This window comes from Apostichopus japonicus, chromosome 7 (genome assembly GCF_037975245.1).
Source record: "Apostichopus japonicus isolate 1M-3 chromosome 7, ASM3797524v1, whole genome shotgun sequence".
Classification (NCBI taxonomy): domain Eukaryota; kingdom Metazoa; phylum Echinodermata; class Holothuroidea; order Aspidochirotida; family Stichopodidae; genus Apostichopus; species Apostichopus japonicus.
In genome coordinates this window covers 16,029,994-16,053,758 of record NC_092567.1, presented here as the reverse complement: position 1 = coordinate 16,053,758, position 23,765 = coordinate 16,029,994, and the positions used below count along the sequence as shown (strand labels likewise).

The 23,765-nt window shown below is 38.1% G+C and overlaps 1 protein-coding gene and 1 long non-coding RNA gene across 2 annotated transcripts in view; both read left to right on the top strand.

Annotated features, from left to right (window-relative positions):
• Positions 1–21,081, top strand: part of LOC139969478 (serine/threonine-protein kinase BRSK2-like) — a 63,461-nt gene extending 42,380 nt beyond the window's left edge. The window contains exons 13-16 of the mRNA XM_071974501.1: positions 1,429–1,731; positions 8,334–8,460; positions 9,674–9,854; positions 12,346–21,081. Of these exons, the coding sequence (XP_071830602.1) occupies positions 1,429–1,731; positions 8,334–8,460; positions 9,674–9,854; positions 12,346–12,608 (874 nt within the window). The 3' untranslated portion in view covers positions 12,609–21,081. The remainder of the gene's footprint in view (positions 1–1,428; positions 1,732–8,333; positions 8,461–9,673; positions 9,855–12,345) is intronic.
• A 608-nt stretch (positions 21,082–21,689) lies between these two features.
• LOC139969477 (uncharacterized) overlaps positions 21,690–23,765 on the top strand; it is a 128,081-nt gene continuing 126,005 nt past the window's right edge. Inside the window, exon 1 of the long non-coding RNA XR_011793728.1 lies at positions 21,690–23,728. This is a non-coding gene — a long non-coding RNA (uncharacterized lncRNA). The remainder of the gene's footprint in view (positions 23,729–23,765) is intronic.

The following is a 23,765-nucleotide window of genomic DNA, read 5'->3' as shown; positions in this document are numbered from 1 at the left end:
GAACTTTATACAAAGAACAGAGAAATTCTACAATTTGAAATTTGAGTCGAGTGAATAGTACGAGCCAATCTTCATTGCAGCATTTATTGGCATTGGTAGGGTAATTTCTTTGAGAAGCACTTTGGCATTTTCTCAAACAGAGAGAGAGAGAGACTATGAACTGTAGTATTGTACATGTGAATGCTGTGTAGTATATCTCCCCAGACCCCCACCCCCCTACCTCCCCCATCCCCCACATGACTTCCTAATGTAGTGTCTGGACTTCAAGTTTATCGCAGGCAAATTGTAACAAGACTTTCATCATGCTCTGTGCAATTTGAATAATTTTCATTTGCATATTCATTTGCATGATGTTTTGACTCCATTCTCCTGTATGCTTCTTCATATCTCGATCTAAAAGATATTTTTATAGCAAGGATAGATTGGGGTTTTTTTTTTGGGTGGGGGGGGGGGGATCAGGCATGAGACTCTTCCGATGAAACGCGGATATCCGATTTTTTTTTTTTTTTTCATTTTCGCGTTTTTTCTCGTAATTCGCGTTTTTTATCATTTTTTAAATTTTTTTTTTCTTTTTTTTTTGCCGAACATGCTGGACTGTGAAGGGAAGGAACACCGAATTTGACTAGTGGTGGAATCAAGTAGCACAAAGCAAGCAAAAAAGCCTTTTTTTTGGTTCAAAAAAGCTAATGGATAAATTATACAAGCAGAAATTCCACACTTTTTTGGCGAGTTACGTGATGTGATAGATTCCATCTAGAGTCCACCATTTTGCATCTAAGCCCTCCTTACCTGACAAAAAAATTTCTAAAGGGGAGGGGGACACCCCCTCCCCTTAAACCCCTCCTCCAGGACGGCGATCGATAAATTTCAGATTTTTTTTCCCCGGCTCAGTCTCATCCCTGGGGGGATGCATTGTCTTAATTCTTCCTAAGATTCTTTGAACTTGTAATCAATTTGGCTATCATAGATAATTGCAACAAATTGCAGTGCAAAGAAACTGCAAAATTTTGAAACATCTCCACTCACCCCCCTGCCCCCCCCACCCTACTTATTGCACCCATTTCACTACTATATATCCAACTCACCTTTTGGATTTGAAAACATAATGAAACTGGTGATAGTCAATTATCTGCAAATATGATATGTCTACGAAAGATGAGGGTAAGTTTACAGTTCGATTGAAAACAATACTGCTAGCTTTTATTAATACCATGATAGGGATGTGACTCACAGTCATTGTTCAACCTGTCGTATGCTTCAAAAAAAAAAAATTTGGGGGTCAGCTATAATATTTATCGCTTTAAAGTTCACACCTAACCCAGATCCACCTGAATGTATTCTTTGCTACTTAGAACTTAAAAAATTAAATTGTATTAAAATAGGCTATTTTGAAAGCTCTTTTGTGACGTTTCTCTTTCTACATAACAGAAGTCGCAGCTTATCGAGCAGCCCTGCCTCGTCACCCCAGCACAGCCCTCGTGACTTCTTCAGGCAGCATTCAGAATCGGGCCCTATGAGCCATACGGGAATATTAACATCAGGTGGCCATACAGGCATCCTCACATCCGGCAGTAATAACATTAACAACCCTCAGAATGTACAGCCAGTGCCCTGGAGGGTGAGATTAAATAGTTTGAAAAATAGTATTCTAGGATCGCCGAGGTTCCATCGAAGAAAAATGTTAAGCGTGGAACAAGACGACGTCTCTCTCACTCCGGAAAGCTCACCAGAGTAAGTATATAACCTCGGGGGTCAAAGGTCAGCGCTGTTTTGTTTCTTGCGTCGTTGCAAGTGTTTGAAGTAATTTGGTAATGAACAAATGAAAATGAAAAGACTTGTCTAAGTATTATAAACAAAGGTAAGGAATTAAAAACAATGCCAATAAAGCAAAAATTATGAAATATATCTTTATTTTTGCTCCCCAGTTAAATTTATAAGCACACTTGCGATATTGCATATTTTTCGATGCAAAATCACTCCTGAACCTTGGAACCTGTCCACTTTTGGCTGATTATATAGGGGTAGCGTTGTCGTAAAATTTTATGCAAAATCTTCCATAGTTCTCTTATGAACATGACAAGTAGAGTCAAATCTTGGGGACCGGGAGAGGGCACCACCCCCACCCCCCCACCCAATTCATGAAAGAACATAAGTGTCCCTCAATTTGCATCAGCAAGCAGGTTTCCTCAAAGATAGATTTATTTGAAGAAATTTTAGGTTTGGTTAAGACTTGATTTTATAACAAACTGATGACATCCCTATTTCTGGATGGCAGTAAGGATGATTCCCTCAATGAGACCATCCATTGAACTCCACTGGCTCCCAATACGTGAACAAATCAACTACAAACTATTTCTGATGGTGTTCAAATGTATGCACAATGTAGGAGGAAGCTACCTCACCAACTTGTTTCAGCTCTGACCATCATCCACATTGCTCACTTCGCTCTAATTCATCGCTGATGTTACTCATCCCTATGAGTAAAAACAGTGGCGTCACCAGACTTTTCAGTCTGGGGGGGCACAGGGGGGGCACCAGCATTTGATGGGGGGCACTTAGGTGGATACGGATCGCAGTCCTGGGGGAGGGGTTTAAGGGGAGGGGGTGCCCCCCTCCCCTTTGGAAAATTTTCGCATACAGAGGATGGGCTAGATGCAAAATGGTGCCACATTTGATGCTAAATTCGATCTGAAGATATCTCCAGAAATTGCTATTTTTGAGGTAATGATTTTAACAACGATATTACTCATCAGTCCAGAAAAAATAAAGCGCGTTCTTTCATATTCTGATGTCAGAATCATGATAAAGGTCCAGAAATAGTGTTCTCTGGAGAGTAGGGGTGGCCTACTTTTCAGGAATTTGATTGGACTGCACCCTAGTGATTTTCTGAATATTAGTCCTACTTCCTAGGAAATAAAAACACGGCTGCAGCACAGCCAGAACAGGGAAATTCATTGTTTTGAACGATGAGTCATGTAGCTCGCGAAGCGGACGTGTATAGCCGCTGGTATGGCGTGAGCACTGACACATTCAATGTATATATCGACACCTTTTGTGATGGCGCAGGTTACGACTTCGATACCCGACGGTCAAGGATAAACTTTTTCATTTTTTCGCAGCTCATTTGAAGAAAATACGAATTACTGTGCTTCTTTGTCCTTATGAAAAACCAACTCAGATGATGGGAGTTGAATATAACAAAATATATATATATTTTTTTACCAACCCAAATCTCAGATGGGGGGGCACTCGGGGAGCACTAGTTTTTCCAGGGGGGCACGTGCCCCCCCTTGCCCCCCCCCCTTGGCGATGCCACTGTCTGTGGAACTCACTTCCAGAACATGTAAAAAATGTGCAATACTGTGAACGGTTTTAAATCAGCTCTCTAACGTATCTTTTCACCAAAGCATATATGTTATAATTGTTATTATTCTGTTAAGCGCTACGAGAATTATTTCATAGTTTGTTTGGCGCTATATAAAAATCATGTATTATGATTATTATTATTATATCCTAAGCATGTTAAGACAGGCTTCTGGTCCTCTCCTCAATTTATATGAAAGCCAATGTGTTTCCTTTTAGGTCACAATGTTTAAAAGCCGCACGGAAACTTTGACCAATAACTTTAACCTTAACCTTTTGACCTAAACCTTTGATTTTAACCTTTAACTCTAACTTTAACCAATTCTAACTTGTATAAAAAATCTTCTTTTGAATTTGATTCATACTTCTTGTACAATGGTCCTGGATGCATTCCTGGAATGCTTCACAATTTTTAAAAGCCAATCAGAAACTTTAGCCAATAAGTCAGAAATACTTGCAGGATAAACACTTTAAAATGAAAAAAATATACCTTGCATATTTGTAATATTAGCTACAACAATGAAGGCTTACAAGTTTCTTGAACAATGGTCCAAGATGCGTTCCTGGAATGCTTCACAATTGTTAAAAGCCAATCAGAAACTTTAACCAATAAGTCAGAAATACTTGCAGGATAAGCACTTTAAAATGAAAAATATACCTTGCATATTTGTATTATTTGCTACAACAATGAAGGCTTACAAGGTTTATGAACAATGGTCCAAGATGCGTTCCTGGAATGCTTCACAATTTTTAAAAGCCAATCAGAAACTTTAAACAATAAGTCAGAAATACTTGCAGGATAAACACTTTAAAATGAAAAAAATATACCTTGCATATTTGTATTATTTGCTACAACAATGAAGGCTTACAAGGTTCTTGTACAAAGGTCCTGGTTGCGTTCCTGGAATGCTTTACAAATTTTAAAAGCCAATCAGACTAAAGGCTAAAGGGGTTATTGTTGTTAATCAAAATCCCGTCTATTCTGTTTGATAAGAAAATGCGTCAAAGAGACACCGCTTTCATTTCAACTTCCAAGAACCAAATGAACTTCACCGTGTTCTATATATAACTGCTTGATTTAGGAATCTTTCTATATAGGGTAACTTTAGGCACACAATTAACTCTCATACGTTAAAGAATATTCATGCGTGTTAAAAATTCTCAAGTCTGATTGGCCCATTGGCATCAGCTGACAGTGCACTGACCTATAGATAATGCATGGTAAACTCACCGGCGGATGAATATAAGTTACACAAAGATGTATCTCGGCAAGCTTAATCCGAGCTGCCTGAACCAGGCGCGTAGCCAGGGGGGAAGGGGGGCGAAGGGGGCAACCGACCCCCCTTAAGCATATTTTATTTGTATGTTTTTATGATATCGCTAGTAATTTCAAACTAAGATGCAACCTACCCTACAAGGCCTGGGAAGTGCCATTTCCAGCAATCTGGGAGGCGTTTTCAGCCAAAATTGTCTAGTACGCTTCGCGCCAACCCATGGTGGCACTATGCTTAGATAGTTTTCAATGCAGAATTTATGACACTGATAGTTTGCCTACAGGTTCGCCCCTCCCTTGGCAAATTCATCGCTACGTGCCTGGCCTGAGCTGAGTCAAAGCAAAATGAATCAGATTTAGTATGATATGGCAACAATCTCCCAGTTTTCTTCCAGAAACTCAAATAGGTGGTTAATGGTTACTGTTTCAAGTTTTAGCACAAGTATTTTGTGTGCTGACTAATAAATGTACAATCTAAGAACTTATAAACAGAACTGAATTATATATGTCAATAAATTAGCCAATAAACCACAATAAGTCTTCGAGCATAGAGCTACTGACCACAAATTCCTGCTTAGAGCAAGGGAGATGTAAATCTTCTTTCTATTAAACCGAACATGCATTTTTCAGTGAATTTAATATTGTATGACCTGGAATAATTCACTACAGCTGTGGTCCAGTTCTGTATAATTGTAGGTACTTGTGCCTTGCATAATTTCTGAAGACATGCACATACAAATTAAGAGATTTAAGAGTTACTATTGTGGAGGGGTAATGAGAGAAGGCAATGACTTGGGTTGGGGGAGGAAGAGAGGGGGGTGTGGAAGCAGTCTTGTCTATATGAATTACTACCTAGCTGGGTTTGATATCAAATGATTACGACACTGTGTACATGGATCATATCAATGATTTTGTGAACTATTGTGTGCAAAACTTGTTAGAACTTAATATGACAAAAGAAATGGTGATTCATTGATCTTTGGAAATCCATGAATGTTTCAATTGAAGTTTATGATAAAGGGGAAATGTCGTTGAAAGGGTGGATAATTATATAAGTATCTCGGGGGTGGCGAGAGATACACTGCCTTCCTCAGTGGCATGAGCACATAGATAGTATTATGGAAGAAACTGAATTCTAGGATGCATTGTCTGTGTATGATGAACAAATTCAATGTTAAATAGAATATTCTTGCCATGTTCTATATGACTCATTTACTTGTAGGATATGGCAATGTAATTTGGCATTGTGGGCTGGCTGGGTATGGGAATATTCAGTGGGGAAATTCAGCCAAATTGGCCTTAGTTCTATACTCACAGCTTTTAGAGGTTAAATTAGACATGTAAGATTATACCTGATGATGGCCGCACCCACTGTGTGTACTTCTGGACAGAGCAATGATCCCTGGAAGCGGTAGGATGGGGTTGCCATTGGCCAACTGGTACAAATCAACCCTTCTCATTAATTCCACAATGCATAAAACGTCATAACCTAAATTTCAAATGCTGAAGCTTGCCTCTTTTTTTCTATCTTTTCTTTAGAACTTCTGTTCTGGTCCCTTGCCTTTGTCCATTGTATTGTTTTAAGACTTGTGTATGTAGATGTCTTTATAAATTTATTATTTTATATATTTTTGGTTCCTTGCTTTAGCAAAAGGAACCTATGCAGTCAGGTTGGCGTGCGTGTGTATGTGTGTGTGTGTGTGTGTGCGTCTGTGACACTTGCTTGGGTACGCTCTATCTCAATAAGGGAATGTTGGATTGAGGCCAAACTTGGACTATGGATGCCCCATATGGAGAAGGTGTGCCCTATTGTTTTTGGTGCCCACAAAGGTCACCATAGGTCAGTTATGGTCCAAAAACCAAAAATATTAAAACTGCAATAACTCCCAGTGCCAATGTGTGACAAGGTTGATATTTTGGGACAAGTTGTGAACTGGTTAGGGGAACATTTTCAAACTTAACGGTCATGTGATCCGAGGTCACCAAAGGTCAATTAATGATAAAAAACTAGTATTTTTGCAATAACTTGAGAACCAATTGTCCGTTAGGGTTGGGAGTTACCTCAATGTAATCCAATCGTCAACCCGCATCTGGATGACCTTTGACCTCAATTTGACCTCTGGTGACCTTTACGTGTTTTGGGGATTTTTACAGTTTCGATGCTATTTTCAGATGTCAAAGGTACCTTCTGATCATAAATGTCAATAGGTTGACCCCCGTGTGACCTTCGAATGCGAAGTTATACAAGGTCAAAGTTAAATTTCAGACATTTTGTGCAATAACTCCCAGTGCCAAGGTGTGTCACGGTTGATATTTTGGGACAAGTTGCAAATGGTATAGGGGAATATTTTCAAACTTAACGGTCATGTGATCCGAGGTCACCAAAGGTCAATTAATGAAAAAAAACTAGTTTTTTGGCAATAACTCGAGAACGAATTGTCTGTTAGGGTTGGAAATTACTTAAATGTAATCCAATTTTCAACCTGCATGTGGGTGACCTTTGACCTCAATTTGACCTCTGTGACCTTTTTCATGTTTTGGGGACTTTTACAGTTTCGATGCTATTTTCAGATGTCAAAGGTACCTTCTGATCATAAATGTCAATAGGTTGACCCCCGTGTGACCTTCGAATGCGAAGTTATACAAGGTCAAAGTTAAATTTCAGACATTTTGTGCAATAACTTTCAGTGCCAAGGTGTGTCACAGTTGATATTTTGGGACAAGTTGCAAATGGTATAGGGAAATATTTTCAAACTTAACGGTCATGTGATCCGAGGTCAACAAAGGTCAATTAATGATAAAAAACTAGTTTTTTGGCGATCACTTGAGAATGAATTGTCCGTTAGGGTTGGAAATTACTTAAATGTAATCCAATTGTCAACCCGCATGTGGGTGACCTTTGACCTCAATTTGACCTCTGGTGACCTTTACTTGTTTTGGGGATTTTTACAGTTTTGATGCTATTTTCAGATGTCAAAGGTACCTTCTGATCATTAATGTCAATGGATTGACCCCCGTGGGACATTCGTGTGCAAAGTTATTAATGTTAAAAATTTATTAATGTTAAAAAACTAGTATTTTGGGGGAAAAATGGGCAAAGAAAAAATGTTTGAATTTTTACAGTTTTGATGCTCTATTTAGGTCTCACCGTTCAGAAAGGTCAATTGGTTGACCTCCGGGTGTGCAGTTATGCAATTAAATCCCAATGCCATGGCTGATATTTTGGGACAAGTTGTGAATGGTGGAACATTTCAAATTTCACGGTCATGTCATCTGTGGTCACCAATGTTATCATATATGTTGACCTTCTTGTAGGTGACCTTATATCTCTTACATTTTCGATGCCATGTTCAGATCTCAAAACCGCATTTTGATCATAATCCGATCACAATTTGTGATCACAAATGTGTTGGCTATAGTGTTGGTTACGTTATGGGTACATGTAGGACCACAATTACTTGACTATTTGAACCCAATCTTGCTTGATAATATTATGTGTATTGTCATATACCCCTACGCAAGGAACCACAGTGACCTTGGGCTCTTGTTGTAATACTTGTTGACTGTATTATGGGAGCATGCATTTACCTGTTTTGGGGATTTAATCAAGTTTATCTCATCTCATCTTAACTTGATGCATGATGAGGTATGTGAAAAGTTGCCTATTTACACCTTGATCCCGTTTTTTTTTCTTCAGATTAACAAGAAGATCGTGGTTCAGTAGTTTGCTGGGATCGGATCGTAATGAAGAGGCCTTCACAATTCCTGTCCCAGGACCATGTCTGGCTGCTATAAAAGCAGATCTCACACAGGCTCTCCTCTCTGTAAGTTTCTTCATAACTTCCTCAATTATAGAAATCTTTTAGTAAAATAAATGCAAAAATCTGGATAAATTTCTGAGGTGATGGAAATGGAGCAATTGTTACAGTTTACATCATTTCGATGGTTGTGAACGATAGTGTGCAATTGATGTCCAGTTTGTGACAAAGATACCGGCCATAACGTTATTATAATTATCATTGGAAGCGTTGGACTCTCGAAGTCTCACCGGATCTTCCAAGATGAGGATAATTTGATAGTTATTTACCAATATGGTTTTGTGAAGTTTGGGTAGTGTGAAATTATGTATTTATGTCATCAGAATAAGAAATATTATGAACCAGAGGAAAAAAAAGTCTAGCATATTGATGTTTCTTGGCAATGGTCTTGTTTTGTGAACATCAGCTACAATAGCTAGGTGCTTTTTTGTATTTGTACACACTGCTGACCAAACAAGGCATGTCATTAAAGAGGTCAAAATTTGAATTTGTAATTAAATGTGAAAGAATTATGTCCATAAATACAATATACCTAATTCCCCCCATCCCCCCTCTCCTCTGCTTGACTTATTTCTTATTTCATTTCTTATTTCATTGTGGAGTGTTACAGTAGCTCAGTGGTTAACACTGGCTCTTTAATTTCAATCATAAGGTCCCGAGTTCGAGTCACTCCAAGATTAATGTATGTCGTCCAGTTACAGAGTTGTTGACAATTGATAATTCATAATCATGGACGTTAAATATGAATCTAAGAGACTGACTTCGGTCAGCTTGCGGCTTTGTGAGAGCTTGGTGGCCAATTGGCTAAGGCATCGGACTTGTGATCCAAGGATTGCTGGTTCGATTCCTGCCTAGTTCATTACGTTGCGTCCTTGGGCAAGATGCTTTATCTCACTTGCCTCTCTCCACCCAGGGGTTAAATGGGTACCTGTGAGGTAACTTGTCATTGGGCGCAGTATATAACTGCTGCCGACTGGAAGGATTGTCTCTGGGACAGGTTATCATTGACCAGGGGTAATATAATGTCTGTAAAGCGCGTTGAGAGAACTTGAGACCTATCGCTGGTATAAAGCGCTATATAAAAAGCAAATATTATTAAATATTATTGATAAGCCAATGATGGCTTCTTCGCGAGTTCCTGCTTGCAGGAGGATCTAAAATACATACATACACATTCAACTTTCTTTTTTTTTTTCTTTTTTTTTTCTTCACCCTTTAGATATCAGATATGGTATATTCAGTCCACCCACCTGCAATATTTCGGGTAGACTACAGACGTGGAGGGAGCAGTGCGGTATTTATTAAACCCATTAGGTTCCAGATTGAGATCCTCAACACCGGTAAACTTGATGGTAATAGGAGGTCACAGGGATTTGCGCTGCATTTCAGTATATTAACAGGTGAGGTTTCACTAATAACAGCTGCAATTTAGCTGGAAAATCTGTCAGTTTGAAGTTGATTTTGCCATTTGGCGTTGAATTTGTTGTACCACACAAGAGCGTGAAAGGAACAAAAACGGGTATCTGAAAACATTGTTTATTTTAGTTCTTTGATATCTTTCCCAGGTAATGATGAAACATGTTCCAAACTAAATGCACATGAAAGCAAACATTTGTGAAAGACAAAAAAGATTGAGATGGTTAATTACCCATCAATTGGGGGCAGCCAACTAGTTGCAACCACAGGGATCTCTTTCTTAGATTGATGAGTGTCTAAATATGATTAGGGTTTAGAAAGTCCTGGCTTTGGTCAGAATATCGCAAAAGCTACGATCCAACGAAAATGAAAACCTTAAATATGTTAGCTGTGTATAGAAATTTAGTCGCTTCTTCCACTCCTACAATAAAAACACAAAATGTATTAAAGATATGATTTGCATTTAATATGAAGACTGAGACATCAGTGGGAGAACACTTTAACCTTCCCAACCATACCATTAACAACATGTCCCTACAGGGGATTGAATCCTTAGGTAGCCGTCCTGACCTAGTACGAATCAGCAGAGAGAGGCTGTGGATGCAACGCCTTCTCACCATTCAACCTCATGGGCTCAACATTCAGGAAGGACATGACTAACTTTTCTTGTCCCCCCCCCCTATCACTCTTCTTCTCATAGCTCTCTTCCACCCTTTTTTTTCCACACCTTTCTGTCTTTGTCCTTTTCCAGTTTATTCCCTACCCCCTTCCCTTATCCTCTCTTTGTCCCTCCACTGTTTATCTCCTACCTCTCCTCTTCCCCTGTTGGTTTCTTTCTTTCTTCTCTCTATCCCTTGTCTACTAATCCCCTTACATCCATCTCTTTGTGTTCACCATGCTCATTACCCTGTTCGTATTCTGTGTGTGTTTTTGTCCCATCTGTTACTGTTACTTGTCATTTAGCCTTTGAAGAAGATCCTGCTAGGATCAAAACTTCAGGCCAACTTACTTTTACACATTTAATATGCAAATGAAGCATCGAGACATCACATTTAGGAAGAAAACAGAGGAGGTGGAACCAAATCTGGCATTCTGTACCCTGAGATAAAATGAAAAGAGAAAAGTTTTTTTTTACCTTCCTTCACCAAAACAAAGATCGAATATGCTGGATAAAAAAAACACTATAGCATAGGGGTCAGGAAAGAATAACTTGTATCAGTTTACATTTCTGCACAGTTCTTGTGAGGTGAAAACTGTATATAGGCATAGGCGTAGGAGCCCAATTTGATTTGGGGGGGGGGGGGGGCTGTAACGACTTGCCCGAAAAATATAACCAAAATTTTTCGCGTTAATGCTAATGTGCATATCATATAGGCATGCATCGGTTATTACTTCGCACGCCAATAACATACAATCATTTGCCGTGTTATTACCCTTCCATATTGGTTATAATTATTGGGGAAGTCGTTACAATAATAATGATAATAATAATATCAGTTTAATCATTGAAAAACACATTGCAAATTATTTTTCTTTCAGTAGGTGCCCGAAAAATTCTCAGCATATTGCCCGAATTTTCACAAAAATTTTTGGTTGGGAGGGCTGCAGCCCCCCCCCAGTCCTCCCGCCTTCTACGCCTGTGTATATAGGAATCTATATTGGTCCATAGCATTTAGTTAGACACAATAGTGGATGGACATTGGATTATGATTGCTAGTAAATTAGTTCCTGAAAAAATGAACAGAGAGAGAGTAGGGAAGACAAGAGTCAGAGGGCTGGATGTTGGGAGGATGAGTGAAGTTAAGAGACAAATCCAGGGTAGGGAGGGATGGAGGGAGGAGAGGCAGCTGGATGGAGGTGAAGAGGATGACAAAATCTGTGCAAACTTGTTATCAATTCAGCCCACCAGTATAATAACCTTGTTCACATATCTGAGAGCACAAGGATCCTTTATTGTAGCTTTTTGATAATGTTTTACAATTTTTACTCTGTAAGAATTTGTTTTATTTACAGAGCAGCCCCTTTTTGTAAACTGGTAAAGACAGCTTCTCAGATCCTTTGTTGTAGCTTTTTGATAATTTTGATAACTTTTGTAACGTTTTTTATCATTCGTTATTATCTTAATCTCATAAACTTTTTTATATATTAACCTGTATTTTTAATGTTCTGTATATTGTTATATTTTTATCCTATTTATAAATTTCTCTGTAAATTTATACTGGAAAAAAAGAAGGTGTGTCAGGATCCTGTTTGTTTTTCCCCCCAGAGAGGTAATAATGCTTCAAGGTCCAAACTGAACATTACTGTCGCAGTGGCCCTTCTTTGGAGAATCTAGTTAGCGCAAATTCAGTTGGGACTACTCTTTTCTTGTTATCCCTTTTTGTTTCCTTGCTTTCCACAATGCAATAGCCTTTTCTTTTTTCTTTTTTTTTTTTTAATAACTTGCACTCTTGTCATTCTTTCCCATTTTTCCAGGTCCTTCCAAGCGGTTTCGTAAAGTTGGGGATCTCGTTTTATGTCACATGACGTCACAACGAGGGCAGACTTCTACTTCGGACAGTCACATTCACTCCTCGTCGACCAGTTCTTCGTCGGTCAGTGCGGAGTACCCGCCTCACATGTCCGTGGAGGTCTTCGGAGAGGAGGATGGCGACGAAGTTTTCATACAAGGTCGGTCGTCGTCAAAGGACGAATTAGTTCCCACGAAATGCGAAGAAGAAGACGCGGGCACGCCCTGAATACTTTTTCCCATCCTGTTGTCATTGTTCATACAGGCGGGCAGGTGGTGAGCCCCTCTCTATTCTCCTGTGTCATCCCCTCGTCGTGGCATATGTGAAGTCAGCTAGTTGTGTCGGCATTTTAAGTGGCAGTGGTATTTCTCTTTGAGTGGCAGTGAAGACTTTTGTCAGGAGCCGGTGAACCTGTGTATCGCTCCTAGTCCATACCTCTCAAAATTCTATTAAGTGCAATCTGATACCTTTCCTTTCTCTACTCATTTTGGTTAATCCAGAGTGTTTTATAATCAGTTTGGTGGAACACTATGCAAGCTGTGTGCCCCTTACCTCCCACAAACTTCCCACCCCCCTCCCCCCCGCCCTTTGGTTTCCTTAGTAGTTGATTGTGCAATATATGCTTTGGTCAGACAAAAATATTTTCGATAGAATATGCCAAGTGTGCGCTATCGAACAAGTTTCATCCAGAGTAAATCGGCAGGGATTTAATACCTCTAAGTCTCAGTACAGCTGATATGGCCCCCTTAGCTTGAATGCATTTACTGAACACCAATGCTACTAGACACATTTAGCTCTAGAAAGTTTACATTCATGTGAAATACCTCTCATTTCATCAGTTTTGATCTCTTGTGAGATCAGTATTAAAGAGTTCATATGTAGACACATTCATTCAGCTCTGTGAAATCACTCCTGTTTTGACCTGCTAGTACTGAATCTTTGTTAACTGTTAAGTGACATCACCACACCGGGATCATTTCTAGCATCACCCCACAACTATTGCCCACACTCCCCCCTACCTCCCCCTTCAATGATTATATAAGTTAAATAGAAGTTCAATACAACTAAAAAAATGGGTTTTTTTTCTTAGGATAATACTGACATCTCCATATAAGGTATGGTTTACTAACCAATGACTCCAAGTTGAACTAACCTAGTACTTTTGATGAGGTAGTTGACACAAGATACTTTCAATTACCAACTAAATACTGGCGAGATCAGTTATAAGCAATATTTTATGATTATTTGTCTGGCTGTTCTGTTTTGTCTGTATAGGGTCATTGTTACAACAATTGTACCTTTCCTGTGAAACGAACACTTCTTTTCAAAACCGTATTCATTCAACTGCAACAATACAAACAACAATTTCTATGGGGTTTTTTTTTCGTGGAACCCACAGCTGTTTAACAGAGCATTCCTGAAAACGTTGATTACTTGGCATTGTAAGAATTGATAAAGATTGTGACAACTGCCAAAGGTTTATGCAAGATCTGCCCAAAGTTAAGGTCGTTGAAAACAAAGAATCTTTTAAACCTTCAGTTTTTCACGGTGTGGTATTTATAAATCCATTTAAAGGTTTTATTTATTACTTGGGCTGTTTTTTTCTGGTTGTGAGGGACCTGTTTACCAGATATAGGAATGCTATACATTTAAAGGTTATTGTTGTGCAAGCCAGTTTTATCTGGTAGATTATTTTGTATTCTGATTTTTTCATTTATTTATTTATTTTTTTTCAAGTACCAAGGTATTCTGTTTTGACCTCAAGTCATATTTTTGGTCAATGTATAATCATTACTCACATTCCCACTATTTAAGTTTTAAATTTCATTTCAAAATGAACATGAGTTACAGTACTATGTACCTTGCTATAGGTATAGCCCAAAACCATGCATTTCCCATCACTTCATTAAAATGAAAGCATTTCTCACCCATTCCGGTGTGCAGATTCCATTAGTCATGATCTTTAACCTCTCTTTCCAAATCTCACATTAATGATATCAGTTCTCACTCGTTCCGGTGTGTATTGTTACAGGTGCCGGATATACCCAGCATCATTTCAGTACAACTATTGTGTAAATTCCCCTTTTTTCCATCTTTGCCTGTGTTTCCACATCTCACGTTTAATGAGAATTATTCTCACCGGAGCCGGTGCGTGTTGTTTTTTTCAGCTAGGGTGCCTGTTATTTCCAGCATCATTGTCAATACCAGTAAGTACAAATCTCGTTAATATAGTCTTTGCATCTATGTCGTACAGTATTTTCATCTGGTGTGTTGTCGATTCCTTTAAACGAATTTTGATCGCCACTAAGTGCGTAAGTCTATAGTTGCCATTGGTATTAAAATTAACAACTTTGTTTATTTCATCTACTCTGTCAGGAATCTTTTTTCCTTTCTCTTTATATATATTTTTTTTAACCTATTAGGAGTAACAAGATGGTGGAAAATTGTTCAGACAAAATTTAACCGAATGAAAAAAGACCATAGGCATGTATCCCAGTAAGAAGTTAGTGTACTGCGCAGTTTGAAAACTATAAACAAAACACAATTTGCTCTTAAATGAACATTTTCATTTTTTCTATTAGTCATGACTATCCTGAACTGGTATCTGGCTTCATAAAACCTCAGTTTTGGCAGGAATAAGTTTTTTGCCAGAAAGGTATTTCCAATTTTCAGAGATGGTTTTTATTACAGTCACTCATACATTATAACTAGGTATTATACAGTAGGCGATTGGCTTGTTGGTTTCATGCTGGAGCTTTGATCTCTCTGCTCTGAATGATAAATTCATGCATGAATGGTTACTGTTTGTGATGGCCACTGTGCCTGCCAGTACAGCTCTTGTCTGGTTTATCACCTCCAAAACCAATGCTTTAAGCAGTATTTGTGTGTCCTGAAACCAATTATTAGTTGGCTTGTAGCCCCCAAAAATCGTTTTTCTCAGACTGTTTTGTATCTAGACAATGAAAGTAAATAACTGGCTTATTCAAGAAATTGTATAGACTGCATTTTTACTGATGGCCCTTAAAAGCAAATGGTGTTTTTCGTTGATATGCTAGAAGTACAGTATAAGCTGTATGATAATGGTAGGCTATCCAAATTGTAGTTTTAAAAAGAAACTTTATGGTTTATTTTAGGCTTAGATAATTGAAGGTTACAAGGACCATTTGAGAATGATTCGTTACTTGGAAAATGTGGAAAAAGTTTGTTTCTTCGACAGTTTACCTTCTGAGCAAAGAAGCTTGTTATTTTTAAACTGTTTACAGTTGTAACAGTAAACATAATGCATATTAGGACATCAGCACCTCTTTTTAGTTTTCAAGGCTGCATAGTAGGCCTATGATTAATGTGCAAATACATTTCATAAGCCCTTCACTCGAAGGATTTTACACTTGCCTGTAAAAAAGACATGAACGTAAAAAAATTGGCAGATAGTATGAAACAAGCTGATCTAATTAAATTTGTGATGGGACGTTCTGTTTCTTTGATGCAGCTGTCATTAATGTAAACCAAATGGCGTTTTTCTGCACATAGCTGATGACATTTCACTCCAAGATAGAACATGAAAATTGAGTGTGCTCTCAATAATATGGACAGTTTATTTTGAATGTGCTAATTGATAGGGTCACAAGGTTTAATATGGAACTTGTAAGAGCAATGCCGTACTCTGGTTCAAGGCAAGCCGATTATAGCAACAATGCAGTTTTTTTCTTAAGTATAAAATAAAGTGGATGGATTTGATCAGGAACAATGATATAACAATAGTAAACACCATTCGTGATGAGTACTGTACACTGGCTCCAGTAACTTGTACAGTGTTCCACACTATAGGTCTATTAAAATAGATTTGCGTTTCTCTGATGTCAGGAAGATATGCCTGTATATGATATGCTGCAGCCACATCACTTTAATGTCAACAACATGTCACTGAGGATCAAGTAAAAGTGTTTTAAACCTTTGATATAGTAGGTAACTGTGAAGCACGTGCCTACAAACAGTGACACTAATCCAACCAGGCTTACAGGACATACAGTAGTTTTGATCTTTCATTTGTGTACGGTGGTGCATGGAGCGCTTCCTCATTTAAATAGAGAGCGCTGTCAAGCCGATCCTAGTGTGCATTATTTGTACTGTTTGACAATCTCTGAATTAAAGAAATACGATTTGGTTGAAAACGCTCACAAGCTGGGAACATGCCAGATGTGCGACTTGCAAACTAGCAGTGATATGACAGCCTTTTGGCTAAGATCATGTGTAGTATCTGTTCCCTTTCGAAGGGAATAGTGAAGCACACCTGACGATGATCACACAGTCACAGTCCCGATGCAAGGGGACTGGGGTTGAGAGCGGATCAGTCGTTCGGTAGTTTGGTTTTCGTGCCCAGGTTCTTTCCTGGGCGACTTTTTCTTAAAAAGCATATGACAGCATGCTCTATTGATTTTGGGGTATGGCTGGAGAGCGCCTAATTGTTTCGCTTTGCAGAACACCTCAAAGAGATATATGTGTGAAGGATTGTTTGCCCTGAGGATGTTATCGAACGACTAGCACTAAAAATTGCAAAGATCAAATTTTGTTCGGATTAATACAAGGCTATTCGCGTAGCTTTTGTCAGTACACGTTGTGGTGGTGGTGTGTGTGTTTGTTTCTGTATACGTTTTAGTGCCAAATATTCTATAAGCAACGCCATGGAGATTGCTTGCGTAACACAAGGTTTTGTTGGTCGAGGTCATTTCTTCTGAAGTTGAAGAAACGGTAATATGTAACAAAACAGAAAGGTTTGATCGATTGATGCTAATGGAGAGAGTTTTTAGCCATATTCTATTTTTGAGCAAGACAATTCTTCAATGCTTGTACCCAAATATGCTAAAGGCACCCCACCCCCTCCCACAACAAAATTGGTCGTACATATTCAGTATTCAACAATCACCCTTCCCCCCACACCCCCCCCCAAAAAAAAAAAACAATATCAATATCTCAGAGCTAAATATTGAGGCTTTTTGTGGAAACCTACCACATTATCTGGGAATTTTTTCAATGCCGGGTCTGAATCACAAGGAAAGGGCTTTTGAAAGCATTTTACCCATTTTGTTTGGGCGAATTTGGAAACTGATGATCGCCTCAAATGGTTTTAGTTTTTTTTAGTTCAAGAACAGCGTAATTGAATCATAGGCCCCTGTGGACCTAGTTTAATCGTCTATGGTATCGGCTGTCTAATAGAATACTTTCATTATTAGCACAAGATGAGGTGAATATTTTTAAGCTCTGTAGCAGATGTTTTCACGAAGTACTTCCTGTGATGTCTTCCTCCGTTGTTTATCGATGGTTCCGTCTCTCATGGGCTGTTCATATTCAAGGTCGTCGGGGTTGTTCCTAAATCTTAGCCTGCTAGAAGTTGCTAAAAAAAAAAACACACACACATTGAAATGTACTTTGATCCCTAACGGCTGAGACACTCCAACTTGTTCTTTGACATTATGTAGCCGTTAAAATCTTATAATCCATCAGAGCTGCTTGGATACATACACCGCAGAAGATGAATCAAATTAGGCCCATTCGGTGTTGGTAGTATACTTGAGGGCAGTGTTATGGGGCCATTAACGGATGGTACATGATCTGACCATGTAAACAATTGTGCAGCAAAGCTGCCAAAATTTTAGTATCGAGAATGTCGTCGACACTTTATTTGCTGTTGGTGACTTATAACTTTCCATCTAGTAAAGGTTTTCATTCACCAGGTCACTGCACTAAAACCCCATGTTTCTTTTCATATGTATACAACATTTAAATCGTATGTTGGCTGCATTAACAGTGTTTCTTTCTCTGCATGATCATCACATAAATTGAACAGAAAGATATCGTTACTTCCATGAATTAGTGTTGTAATTGGATGTTTAATGTTTTTCAAAGATGCGGGTTTTCTGTTTTGTTTAAATGAAGCACAAAGATGAAATCTAAGCCTACCACATTCTGACGACAGAATAACTTGGTCTAGTGTTATATCAAAATTAGAGTCACGGCTGACGTTGTTACGAACATCACTTGCGGCAATTGAAAAAAAAAAACTAATGAAATGCCATCACATAATTGATTGTCAAGGAATGAAATACTATTGGCGATCTGTTATGTGTTATTCAAACTAAAGTACTTTGTGTTCCACATGAAACCCACCAAATTGGTCAAAGCAGGGCCCAAGCCCACTTAGGCACACCATATCTCAGTAGCAGGAATAAGGGGTATGTGTGGACATACTGGTGTCATGTAAATTTTTGTTTCAATGGATTCAAATCTTTAGGTAGGATTTCCTGATCTTTAGTCAAACTATCACTGTGCAGTTACAGTTATTTATCTTACTGAACTTTGAGGCAATATACATAATATTTCCTATTTATATTTTTATTTTAGTTTCATTTTGATGGTTTTGATTGATAATCAGTTAAGAGCCTGTCTTAAGTAGGGAACAACAACTATAGTTTGATTGTTTTGATTGGTAATCAGTTAAGAGCCTGTATTACTTAGTGAACAACATCCGTAATTTCATTGTTTTGATTGATAATCAGTTAAGAGCCTGTTTTAGTTAGGGAACAACAACTGTAATTTTGTCCTAATTCTTCTCATTACTAAAACTACAATGTATCTAAACTTGTGCAATTCTCATTGAATAATTCTCACTTTTTTTCTTTCTTTTTTTCTTTTTTTTTCTATTCAAATTATAAATTCATTCATGATTTTGTTGTACGTTTTATATATTATATAGATATATAACTTATTTGTACATTAAAGTCTTATTTATAATACACTGGTGTATTTGGCGGCTCAAGTTAGATTCAGAATCTTAAGTTTACTGTTAGGTGCAATATTTACACCAAAAAAGAAAGTGTGAATTTAAGCACATTAATGAAGGTACCATTCACGTCACTATGTCCATTCGTTGTTAACAACTAGATGCGGATTCAGGATCCAACCCTCCCCCCCCCCCTTCTTCTGCTTGGAAAGTTTGGTAACCTTAGCTACTGTAATTCTGCTTAAAACAAGGCGCATTTGTGAGAGGCAAGGTGAGAGGCAGTGTTCCTTGCTTCGAACAATAATAAAAAGGTTTAGTTTTTACACCGCAAGGCCTAAACAATCAATTGTTGTTGTTTTTTGTTCTACTGTTAGTCCACGTGGGTTGATTTTGATGTTACTAGCAAATGGCAGCGCTGTTATTATGGAAGACATAATTCGCTGTTACAGAACTGTTAACGTTATTTTATCCGTGTACAGAATATTGATGGTGACAACTTGAATGTACACTGCTCGGTTTTAACTTATACTATAGGACTTTATTTCAAGCTTTGTGCAGATTTGAGCCCTTTTAAAATTAAGGTTCCTGATATGAACACTTGTTGTCAATGTAGCTATCAGACACATTACTGCGATCATTACTTTATGATCAGGGCTAAAGCGAAATTCTGTTCTTTGGCATCATATAAATAAGTTTGCACTTGTGTACCACCATATAGGCAATATTGAATGGTATACGATACCATTAATAGTATTTTGTACGTTCCCTTAACTTATACCCTCTTGTTATCTATAACTTATCTTTATACATGTTACGCTTGGTGAACTTCGAAAAGCCGCGTTATCTCCAATGTACTTAGAAAGCAATTGTCACTGTAGGATGTTTGTTAGGTTACCCTTTGCTAGGAATGGTAACAATCGGACTTCCTGAACTGATATAGATATAGAAGGATGTGTTTCAAAGAAACCAGACACTGGTTTGTACTATTAGCCTACAGGAAATGGTTTACGACTACCGTAAATACCATGTAGCAGTGAGAGTGTAAGGACCGATTCCTATTGTTGAAAAGTAGCACGTATTTTGGACACAGATTGTGTGGTGTATTGGCTCCAGCACTAGTCTAGCATTCCAGGACCAAGTGCATAATTAACTTATACGAATTGCTTAATTGATAACAAAAACTGAACTTTTTTGGAAACAGATATTATTATCCATCGAAGCATCTGTTTTTGTTGGTTAATAATTTCTGGCATTTTACTTAAACGTTTGAGTTATCACTTTGAGTATAACATATAACGATATAACAAAAAGACTATACTTATAACAAAACACAAGCGCCAGGGTTGTTGTTGTTGATTATTTGTTAGACATAATCAATGGTGATTGTAATAATGGTCCCATAGTAACATGCTCATCAATTGTTACAGATTCACAGTGATTATTAATTTAGTGTTACAGTACTGTAAGTTCAAATTATAACAGTGCTGATAAGTGTTTAAGGGCGTCGCTGGAATCATACAATCGAACTGTTCAAGCTATGGTCTATCTCTGACAGTGTCGTGATTTAAACAAAACAACAGACTTAAGAGGAAGGGGTACTGCTTTAAGAGAAAGGGTCACTGTTTTTTTTTATCTACGTTACAAACTAACTCATTTGTGCATCTACCCCTGCATGTTTTAAGTGTAAAATATTCCTCATATTTTGTTTCACACACACACACACTGATCTTTTAACTTCAAAACTTGGTGTGAAATCTTTGTTGTTGATAAACTCGTCCTGTTCCATTCAATTCTCTGTATCCTACTCTTACTACCAAAAGCAACTGTTTTTGGTAATTGGTGGGTTAATTGTATATAATAATATGGCTGCTACTGTACAGTAGTAACGATCGTTCCAAACCTAATAAATAATTCCAGAAATTACCAGTATTTGTTCATTTTACCTATTTTCTTGCAACTTGTTTCTTCTTTTAATACGTCATTCTTGCGCATTCTTTTCTACCAATCGATGAGCTCATCGATTGGTAGAAAAGAATGCGCAAGAATGATCTGCTAGCAACGAGCTTTTGATATACGTGTAATCGTGTAACCTTCGTATGGGAATAAGTACTAAGTGGCGAGTCAAGTTGTGAATGGTAGGGCAGACCGTGAAGTCAGTATCTTGTTGTGCCCTGAGCCAAATCATGTAACCGCGCCCTTTTGTTAAATATTTTATTTCATATCACAGTTTAGATATTTTCTCTTCCCCTTATTGACCTCACCCGGGGGCTGTGTCCCCTTTCGTAAGAACTTTTGGGCAGAAAGGGAAGCAGGTATATCCTGGTCTCACTAAAACGATTTATGAAGTCATCATAACAGCAATGAATATTCATGATACCATATTTTACGTGTGTATGTAACTTTCAGCCATAAATTATTTCATACAACCTCTGTGTCTTAAACATCTCGGTACATTTGCCTAAAAAAAAAAGTCTAAGAAACGAGTAAAGGGTGCCGTCTATTTTAGTTTTCTATTAATTATTCCCCTAGTCAGTATCGGGAAAAAAAATTGAATTTGGTGGGTTTCATTGTTCTTGAGGAAGACCCTTCATAGAGATTGTTTTATATAACTCTACTCTCCCGCTTTTAAGTAAACTTCCAAATTCATCATAGCCATATATAGGTATCGAGCCGCTCGTTTGGTTCTTGGCACAGCCTTGTGCACATTCTGACATACCTAATATCAAATTGTACTCATTTTCACTCAAATCAAGTAGTCACCAAAATTGTGAGCAAAATGCAAGAACTAATCACCTTTTTGTTGGCATATGGAAGACAGCCTATGCCCAATGTGGTATGTCTTTATACCAATATGGTAGCTAATCTGCATGTGTGTCGAGAGAGGGATTGAGGTGGTGCTACAGCCCTTGCAAGGCCCTAAGTCATTATTGGGGCATGGGGAAAAAACAACGTATCCTCATTGTCATAATTTACGTAGCCAAAAAAGGATGGCCTTTAAACAAAAATGGGCCCGGTTGCATCATTTTCACCAAGGCACAATCTGGCTTTCGTCGCCTATCGTGAAGATAATCTTAAGATAATTCCCTTACATATGTAGAGATGGTGAGGTGTCAAGTGTTCTACGCCATATGCCGGTAGCTTCTTACTGTCTGGGAGGGGAGGGGCGGGCTACATCGTACTGAAGGGTGATTAGGCACAACATTAACGCTGAATGATGAGCACTAAGACATTTCCTGTCAGTTCAGACTATATTTCTTGACTAATATTATCTTTTGTAAAAATTACCCTTAAAGCCTCCTGCTTCCTCAGCCCAAGTATATATGGACATATGTGGTACTTAAATACAGTGGTATGGAAGGGGTTTGTTCTTAGGGGAAGGAATTATTCGTATACTATACAGTGAAATTGAAGAGCTAAATATGCAGTCTGGCACATATAAAACCCACTTTGGTTATTTGTACAACGACACTTGGAATACAGAAGCCATGCCTTCCCCACCCACACATTCGACTGGCCCCATCCATCGGCGCATTGACCTTCGATGCAAAGCGGAAATGTCTATGGAATTGATGTCCAAGACCTTGTAAGGACTATGAGGCACAGGTCTTAGGGCCTTTTTGGGAGTCCTGGATGCGAAGCCCGGCAGCCCAAGCGGTTTCAGGTAATCCTTGTAAAGTCGAAGCTTATACCACATAATGCTAGAGAGAAAGAGAGATTCAATTTCTATGGAATTGATATCAAATCCCCGTAAGTTGTTGGATATTCTAATTCTCTCCTACCAACTTTCAGGCACAAAAACACATTTCTGAGAAGATTAATAATCACTGCTGAACAAAAAATCTCTCCGCAAAGTCTGAAGCTTGAATTTGCTTTGAGTGAATAAAACATTCAAGAACACTCATGTCTAATATATTTGACCATGATATATATTGATAACAATGGGCGATATATGCCATTGGCTAGCTAAATTAAATTTTGATGAAAACATTACCCCCACTTAATTATCATGTTTCTTTAAACTTTGTTTGCGCATGCATAATGGCACATAATATGCAGTTCGGTAAAATGGTGTACGAAGCTACATAGTAAAAACTTGAAGTCACGGGTCACCCTATGTGAACCCAATGATAGGCTCTAGTAAGCACTGACTGCAACAAGAACAAATATTTACAATTAGATCTAGATTATGATTTAACAATTTGGTCTCAAGTTAACATTTTCCAGACACGTAGCTTACCTTAACGGCACATATTTGAAAATCAGAAGAAAAAAAAAACTATTGGGCTAGAAACAGATTAAGTCTTAAGTTGTCATTACTAGAAATCAGAAGAAGAAGAATAATAATAATAATAATAATAATAATCAACATACTTCACATACTTAGCATTTACATATTACGCTTAAATTCCACCTAAAGTTAGGCTATAGTTTAAATTGCAATACTACGGTTTTTTATGACTTTACATCTACTGTACCATGAACAGTTCTCAGGCTGTAAAAGATATAAAGTTATTTTTTCTCCAAATCTTTCCCGGTTGCATTTTGGCATTTAGCGCAAGCGTTTCAGCAGGTGATTATCTCAAGTTTTCAAACTATGTTATGGTGGC